General features: G+C 39.7%; 1 protein-coding gene across 1 annotated transcript in view; it reads left to right on the top strand.

Moving 5' to 3' along the window:
- Positions 1-3,274, top strand: part of Htr7 (5-hydroxytryptamine receptor 7) — an 85,548-nt gene extending 82,274 nt beyond the window's left edge. Inside the window, exon 3 of the mRNA XM_042689387.1 lies at positions 1,666-3,274. Coding sequence (XP_042545321.1) covers positions 1,666-1,708 — 43 coding nt within the window. The 3' untranslated portion in view covers positions 1,709-3,274. The remainder of the gene's footprint in view (positions 1-1,665) is intronic.
- The last annotated feature ends 5,778 nt before the right edge of the window (positions 3,275-9,052 follow it).

Raw genomic sequence — 9,052 nt, forward strand, 5'->3', positions numbered from 1 at the left:
GCAAACCTTACAATCCTATTTTTCTTGAGCTCTCACACATCCGATGACTAATCAGGGCTCTCCCTCCAATTTCTTCAGCTCTTTTTCCCTCTGGTTGCTTGGAAGTTCTGGTCTCCATTACTGTTGTATTCCTTCTTGCTCTGACTTTTGGGCTTCATTTTATCTTCTACCCTCTAGTTTTCTTCTTGTCCTATGTGAACAGTCTACCAGACTGCATGTTGCTACTTCTAAATATTTACCCATTTCTGCCTATTTTCTTGATCAGCATAACCAGAACCTTGGGAGTCCAGCAGGCACTGGAGAATTTTCCTTGGAGCGATGGAGTGAATAGAGGGGGTGGTGAGGGGAAGTTGTGAATACTTTTGTACTGGTAATTTGAACTCACTACTATCAATTTTAATCATTTCCACTTAAAATCTAAGTGTTCAGATACTGATAATACAAACAAACATAACAATGTGTTACAAGCCCAGATTTTTTTTGTCTTTTCAATGGGATGGCTTTATTGATGGATTTCAATTGCCATAAATTGCTTTTGTGTGTCGCATTGTGATGACTTATTTCTGACACCGTTTATAAATGGTACTGAAAAGTAGTCTCTAAGATACGTCCATATAAAAGAATGTCATGAAATTGTTTTGAAGTAGCTCTTTCTCTCATTTTCCCCTTTTCTCCTTTGTGATTGTATTGTCTTTCTCTTCAAAGAGCCTTTTATAATCCCTGTCGATTGCGGTGGTACTTAGCAGTGTCTCATAGTAGAAGAACCTTGGGTTTCTGCTGTGAATTCTGTTAATGTGCCACCCCAGGGTTTATGCTGAAGCTTTTGGGAATCAGCATCATGGACACTTCCTTTGCGGGAATCATTTTTTTTGAAAAAAAAAAATGAAATGAAATGGGTCCCAGAGAGAACTGGGAAGAAAGATCAAGTTTCCTGAAACACTGGATATGGGTTGCTCTCTTAAAGAAACTGGCAAATGGCTTTTTTTATGGACTTATAAAAGTATCCCCAAATGTTATTTTTCCTCATTAACTAGCTTAAATTCAGCACTTTAAAAAAGTAAGCAATAATATAAGCTTATTTGTTCCATGTTTGGCAGTTGTCTACATTTTAGCTTTGCAATGGCTCCTTAAAGTTTTAAAGTAGGAAAGGCAAATAATACCCCCCCCCCCATTATTTATTTATTTATTTATTTTTTGTGCTGAGGACCAGAGAGTCTTATGCTAAGCATGCATTCTTCCACTGATTTATACCCTGACCTTACTCTCTTTTACTCTATCTAACTTTTCTTGTTGTTTTCCTAATAAATAACACACAGAGCAAGCACAATGTAAAATCAGGCAATACAGAGGGGTATGCAACAGAAATGAACCTTGCAGATTATGGTGGAAATTAGGAAGGAGGTGGTATTTGAAATGGGTCTTGAAGGAAGGGTAGGATTTTAGTAAAAAGAGGACATAGGGAGATGGGGTAAGGAGGGTTCACAGTAGGAGAAAACATGACCAGAGGGCCACAGCTTTGGATAGAGGTGGACAAGGAGCCTGGGGCATGTCTTCAACACCCACCTCAAAGAGAAATCTCATATTAATGGTTTTGTTAAAATGTTTCTTCTCTTTCTCCCTTTCTTTCTTTCTTTCTCTGTCTCTGTCTCTGTCTCTCTCTTGTAGACAAAACTCTGACTACTGTAGAAAAAAAGGTCATGATTCATAATCCAAACTGGAATAATGGAGATGAAATACACAAGACAAAACAGGTGGAAGCAGAATGAAATGATTTGCCAAGACTGCACTGGAATGCCGCTTCTGTCCTTTGTGGGGACACATGGGGTGATCTGTTGTATAAAGTGTTTCATGGAGGAGGTGGTGGCTTCTCCTTTTTATTTCCCCTGTGGATCAGTGCTATTGTGTGCAAATGAAAATAATTCTCAATGTAAGGCAGCCAGATCATCTCTGCAGTAAGCACACTCACAGAACTGAGTTCCAGAAGGGAAGCAGTTTCTGGTGCTTTCTTTTGCATCTGTCCACATCCATGCAAATGAGAGAAAGTTCTAATGCACACTTCCCTGGCTTCTGAGTCTAGGCATCGTGATGAATATTCAGGAATCATTCACAAGACAAAAAAAAATATATTTTGTGCTCTGACAGAAGGGTCTCTTTTCAAGCAAACTGCGGTACGCGTAGTGTTGAATATGTTGCATGTCATGTTAGAAAACAGAACCCAGTCATCAGCTAATACAAATGATTCCTCAGAGCAGTGTTTGTTTCAAAGCTTCCGTCAAATCGTTTGGCTTTTCTGCAGGGTCTCTGTGACGTCTCACCGTGTACTTTCTTTGTGGACTTCCTTATTGTGATGGTATAGCTCAGGAATAGATCTCAGGATGGAGAGAATCATAAAAATCTGAAAATAGCTATTTCGTGCACTCCTGCTTCAAAGAGGCCCTGAGTGGCAAGGGGATTCCTTTTGTGAGGAGTTTGGATGAAGAGTGAGTGCTTCGTAACCACATTGTATATTAACATGATTATGGCATGTCGTTCACTCTCATCTACAAGGGTGCAGTGAGCCCCTGGGGCAGGTCCGTAACTTTGTGTTGCGGACTTTGTGAGATCCCTAAGGCAATAATGGTTTCCATGAATGGTTAGGTGCTTCTGGAGACAGAATAGGAACACATTAACTCAAGTGCAATCATTGGGTGAATTTGACATCACCTGGACCACTGTAGGAATAGCCCCAGAACACCATTTGGTATCATCAAGGGAAGTTGTTTTTATGTCCTCTGTATCTGAAATCAAATGTGTGCCTGGTTTATTCTCTCCCCCAACCCCTCCTCCTTCCAATACAAAGTGATAGGCATTAAGGGCAGGGAAAGAAACAGAGTTCCTTTGTGGCCAGCATTACCTTTGTAATGGTACTATGTCCTGACTCTGATCTGAAGAGAGGGAAAGACCTACATCAGAAAAAGAATATCCATAACTATAAGGGGAAAAAGGAAGGCAAACTATTATTTGATAAAAGAGAATTGAAAGAGAGTATTATTTTCCGACCATGAAGAGGTCCGTCTGTCCTCTTGGAGGACTAAATGGAATTCCAGCGTGGACTATGGACTTCTTCCAGCTGTCATTGACATTGCTCCTGGCCACATGCTGGGCAGGGCTGCCTGTCCTGCGAGGGGAGGTGGACACTGTTCTGTCAGACAAAGCTTGTACAAATTCCCGAACTGCAGATTTGCTAAAGTGACAGTGTATACTTACAACTCATAATTTAAATGATTATGGTCAAATACATGTTGTTAAATTTGAAAATGTTTTATTACATTACATCAAATAAAGATTATTTGTAGCAGTAATAAAGCAACTTAAGTAACTGTTTTCAGTGAAAAGTCTGATGTCATGCATGTTATTCTACAAAGAATGGCAGGGCGCACACTCCATATGTTTGCTAAAAATCTCAACAAGTAGTCAGATGTAGTGCTGCACGCTCATAATCCCAGAACTTGGAAGGCTAAGGCACAAGAATTTCAAGTTCTAGGGCAGCCTGATCCATATCTCAAGGCCCTGTCTTAAACAAAACATAAAACAAAACAAAGTAACAAGTCCTTAATAGGTAGTTGATACTTCTCTACTAAATTGTGTTCCAACATGAGGAGTCATCTTTTAGTAATGTTGTACTTTTTAAATGATGGCTATTCATTTCTTGATTTGATTAATGAATATTAATTGGGCTCCTGTTACATAAGGAATTTGTCATCAGGTTGATCTTAGATCATCAGTTGGTAACTACTTCAGGAGCTTGCCGTGAGTAACTTTTTCTCTGTGGTCACATAAGACAGAGCCTTACATTTTACTGTATTAATTTGAGCCTCAAATATGTTTAATTTTTGATGAGGACTTTAATTTTTCAAATTGATTCTTTATCCTGCCTGAAGAGAGTGACTTAGTATTGAGTTCTTTGCTTATACTGGTTTCAGGGCTGGAACTCATGTGTACATTCTGCTTTCCATATATGGCATGTAGATGAAAGAAGGTAGCAATTGAAAAGGAGTGAGAAAAACACCCAGTAATTAATACTGTTATTCATGTGTAGTAATATGTGTGTGCAGTTCTTGTTTTAACTAAGAATCCAGGCAAGTCATTGAAGTAAACAGTTTACATATATTTTGTGAATGTTCAGACAAGAAGGACTACTGTGACTCATGTCTTTTCTCACTCTAGGGTATCAGCTGCCATGTTCTGGCAAGGCTGAGTACTGGCAAGTGGAGCACTTGTAAAACATAGTAACCAAGCAATGGCTGCCTTAGTGATTAGTTTTATTCTATAAATATTAAACTTACACCTGCTATGGAGTTCCTGAGTTTTCTGGAAACTGTTTCAGAACTCTCCAAGCATTTAGTATGGTGTCCTGTCCTTGAGATGCTTATTATATCTATATCTAGCTATACATAGTTATATAGATATTGATATATTGATATATATATATCTGATGATCATATTTTTTATAGTTTAATCAATTAATTGGTTGTAGCAATGAACTCAATACAAATGTTAAAATGCAGGCTAGTTTATGCCAGTATAGTAAGTATTTGGAGATGGTGGGATTTTTCCTTGCAACATTTGAATTATCAGCGGAATCCTTAATTCACTACATATCAATAGTCACGAGTTCTTTGTTTGTGATCATGGTCTTTGCTGTCAAGGCCTCATGCTTGTTAGGCAGGTGCTCCGCCACAGGCGCGCATGCCCTTAACGCCACTCTCCTTTATTGCTTTTAGTTATTTTTCAGGTAAGGTCTAGTATTGGACCCTGCTTAACATTTCTAAGGCTAGAACTTTTGTCCAGTGTTAACCTCAGACCACAATTCTACCTATGGCCTCTTGTGTATCTGGAATCACCTCTGAATGCACATCACCATTCCTGGATATTAATTGAGATAGGGTCTTGCTAACTTTAAAAAATGTATTTTTATTATTTTAAGTAGCTAAATAAAGGAATTGGCACTCATCAAAGCAGTTTATGAAGAGAGTGCATCTTGATTAATGTCACCCTTTTATCATTCTCTCCCATCCCCCCAACCCTGCACCTTCCCTCAACGTTCTTAATTTTATACAATAGGCATTGCAAGACTGCATTCCACTCCCCCCCCCCCCCCCCCCCCCGCCTCGCCTTCCTCTTCGTTCCTCTCCCCTTTTCTCTTGATTTCTCCCTTTTGATGAACTGTTTCCTGGTGTTTCTTTCTTTGGGCTGAAAGTTAGCCTTTCTAAAGAATGATACCATTTGCAATCTCCTCTGACTCTACATGTTTTGGTTAATAAATTTGTGTAAACTTATATACCATCCCAGAGTCTTTACCTATACATTTATAAATTAATTCTGGCTTCCAGTTATGAGAGAGAATGTGCATCCTGTGTCTCTCCATGGCCTGACTTGGTTCATTTAACATGATTTGTCTAGGTTCTTCCGTTTCTTTGCAGGTGATATCTTTCTTTCCGAGCTATGAGTAAATTTCTGTCGTGTATTTTATACCACATTTTCTTGATTCATTAGCAAGATGAAGCCTTGCTAACTTCTTGCTTTAATGGCCTCAATCCACTGTACTAGATCTCCACGTCTCAAGTAGCTGGGATTACAGGTATGAGCCACACACCTGGACCACAAATGTTGAGTTGTTTTAAATAGATGATGCTCTTTACTGTTATAGGACCTTTGCACATGTTTTCCTTCTCTATCTGGGATACTCTTCCTGTTCTCATTTATTTGATAACATGTCTTCATCGTTGTTTTCCTCACTATCATGTGAAGCATTTACGTGGCACTGTGCTGAGAACACACACACACACACACACACACACTATATATATATATATATATATATATAATATTTATTTTCTTTTTCCTTTGTCTTTTTTGGGTATTGGCGTTTGAACTCAGGACTTTGCATATTCTAGGCAGGTACTCTACTGCTGAGTTACACCTCTAGGCATTTTTTCCACTTGTTATTTTGCCATAAGATCTCAATTTTTGCCTGGGAATCCATCTGACCTCAATCTGCCACTCTCCACTATAGATGACAAAAGTATGTCCCTCGATGCCCAAATTGTTTCTGTTAAAATGGAATCTCCCAGAATTTTCTGTCAGACCTGGTCTTGGAACAACAGTCTTCCCAATCTCATTCTAGGATTATGGGCTCGAGCCATTGTCAGGGTTGGAGGGGCAAAAAGGGAGGGAGGAAAGATAGAAGAAAGGAAGGATGGAAACGAAGTGGAAAAAGGAAGAGAGGAGGTATGTATCAGAAATTCAGAATTGACTTGGCAGTGATTTATTTCTTTATTTTGCAGTACTGTGGTTTGAACTGAAGACCTTGTACTTGCTAGCCAGGCACTCTGCCACTTGAGTGACCCCACCAGTTCTGCTTTGGGTTGGTTATTTTTGAGACCGGATCCTGTTTTTTATGGTCAGGCTGGTTTGGACTGTCATTCTCTTATTTATACTTCCCCTTGTCATTGGGATGACTGGTGCTTGCCACTGCATCCCGCCATTGTGTTTCCCAAGTATCTCGGCATGACAGTCATACATCACCACATCCAGCCCTTGGTTGAGTGGAGTCTTGTGAACTCCCCACCCCTCCTTTTCCTTATTTATGTGGGGAAGATTTCATAGTTACATCTCTACATGTTTATACTCTGTACCAATCAATATTGCACCCCCATTACTCCCCCTACTATTCTCCACATCAACCCCAACATGTTTCAAAGTTCCTTTTTCAAAGTTCCAGATAATCTATTTGAACAGTATTCCACTTCCTTTATTCTCTTCACCAGCTCAGAACACTCCTCCCTCCCTGCAACCTAAACCATGGTCTGCTTTTGTTCCCCCTTCCAAGTATGGAAGACTTGGGCTAGCAATTTAGAATCTATAAATGTTTTTTCCCCCTAAGCTTTGTATGAGGAACTGAGGAGACTTGGCCTGAACAAAGGAGTGGGCCCAGAGAGTGGCAGAAGAAATCAGAATTAAACTCTTCTGTGCACACTTCGGGCCTGGCCCTTCACCACACAGTACTGCTTCTGTGCATGAGTCCCTTATATCAAGAGAGTGACCTTTTCTTAATTTTCTGCTCTAATGAAGCAGAGCTGTGTATGTGTTATGGCCCATATGTTGAAACTTGTTTATCTACAGCTAGCCAGATGGTCCTTAACAGCACACGAAGAAGCCATTTGGAAACTCAGGGGGTCAGCACATTTGGAAAATACTCAGAGCCATGCATATTGTGATGTCATTATTCACTCTAGGCGTTGAGTGAGAAATACCTTGTTAGGCATTATGTGTGAACTTGCAGACTGAGAACCAACTCAGGGAGACATAAGTGTCTTTAATTGGACAGTGTCATTTACACTTTCTCTGGAGAAAATAGTTACTTGATATAAAATTTTTGCTCTTAAAGTTCTTGCCAGGCTAAATAAAAATTAAGCAACTCTTCCCCTTTATTTATATAGTACAAGCTAACAGAGATACGATGATCAATGCAAATGTAAAAGCAATGTGAACTATGGCTGATGTGAAAAGTGAAAGAGGTTGACACAAAATGGAAAATTTGTAGATAACAGTTATGTTGAGTCCTCAGCACTTTGCAGAAAGCGAAGAGAAGGGGATTGTGACTATACAGTGGAGAGGGAAAGTAGTAATCCAAAGTAGCAGATACTTGGCAAAAAATACTTCTGTGTGTAATAGGTAATTTTTTTGGTTTCAGGGTATCTGTGACGGTATTTCCAGATAAGGTAAGCATTTGAGTGAGTGTACTATGTGCATAGGCTGAATAGAAGGGTGAGGAGAGAGAGAATTTGCCTTCTTGACTTTGCTCTCTTCTTGAAATTAGGATATTTGTCTTCTGCTGTGAGCTGAGATCATTAGCCCATTGATTGTCAGGCCTTTAGATTCCAACTGAACCGAAGAACATTTCATGCTCTTCACAGGATTTCTCAGCATTCTTAATCATGAATAATTCCTCATAATCTCTCAATCTGGTCTTCCCTCTTCCATTCTCCCCTTCCCTCCCTTCTCCTCTTCTCTCTTTCCTACTTTTTTCAGTAAATCTCTTATGGTTTGCTTTCTCTGGATCACTCTAATACAACTTACAATGCATTCTTTTCTATTCACTCCTTGAAACATCTACCTTGTGTGCTCCATTTCTCTCTCATTCTGCTGTCTTGTTTGGTCTCTCTACCCACCCTCTTTCTTGTTTGACAAGGACTTGCTATATATAGCCCAGGCTATCCTCAAACTCTTGGTCCTCTTGCCTCAGGCTCCGGAGGAGATCCTGGGATTACAGACTCATCATCAAATCCAACCTTCTGCTGTCTCTTAACTAACACTCAATTAATCAAGTACAGGGCAACATCCTCTTCTTAAAAAGGCACATGGTTATTTTGAGACAAGCAATTTCCTGCAGGAAGTTTCAGATCAGTGTGGTAAATTGGTAGTAGAGATAACAGCTCACATGGTGGTGCTCAGATCACATGGTGTACACTTCTCCATTGAGTAGAATGCTGAAAACCTTATGGTGGTTTTGATATACTAAGGGACTTCCTTGGGGTCCCTGAAGCTTAAAGCACTTGTTATCCAAACCCACCTACAGGACTTGGGCTGGGTCTCTTTCCTGCCAACATTGAGCAGAGAACTGAAGGATTTCCCTAGCATATTAAAACAAAATGAGGGAGGCTAATTAGCTAACAGCTGAGATTTGTCAGGGCGAGTTCCAGTCGCCCCCGGCTCCTGGTCTTTTGTAGAAATCTGTTTCTGTGAGACAGTGCCGGCTGTTCTTGCAGTCCAAGAGAGCAGTTTCAGTGAAGAACATTTAAAGTCATTTCATTGTTCCATCAGATTCTTCATCAATTTTTTTTGTTTGAAATGTTAGACCATATTTTGGAAGAGGAGCTAAAATTAACACCTGAAATTATTTTGTGTGCATGAGTCAGAGATTTCTCTTCATACTGTTATCGTCCAGGCTCTTATGACTTTAATTGCAGCCTGGTTTTAAATATTGGCTTTTAACTTACCTACAAAAAAT

The sequence above is a fragment of the Dipodomys spectabilis genome, unplaced genomic scaffold (assembly GCF_019054845.1).
Source record: "Dipodomys spectabilis isolate Male_0828 unplaced genomic scaffold, ASM1905484v1 ptg000125l, whole genome shotgun sequence".
Classification (NCBI taxonomy): domain Eukaryota; kingdom Metazoa; phylum Chordata; class Mammalia; order Rodentia; family Heteromyidae; genus Dipodomys; species Dipodomys spectabilis.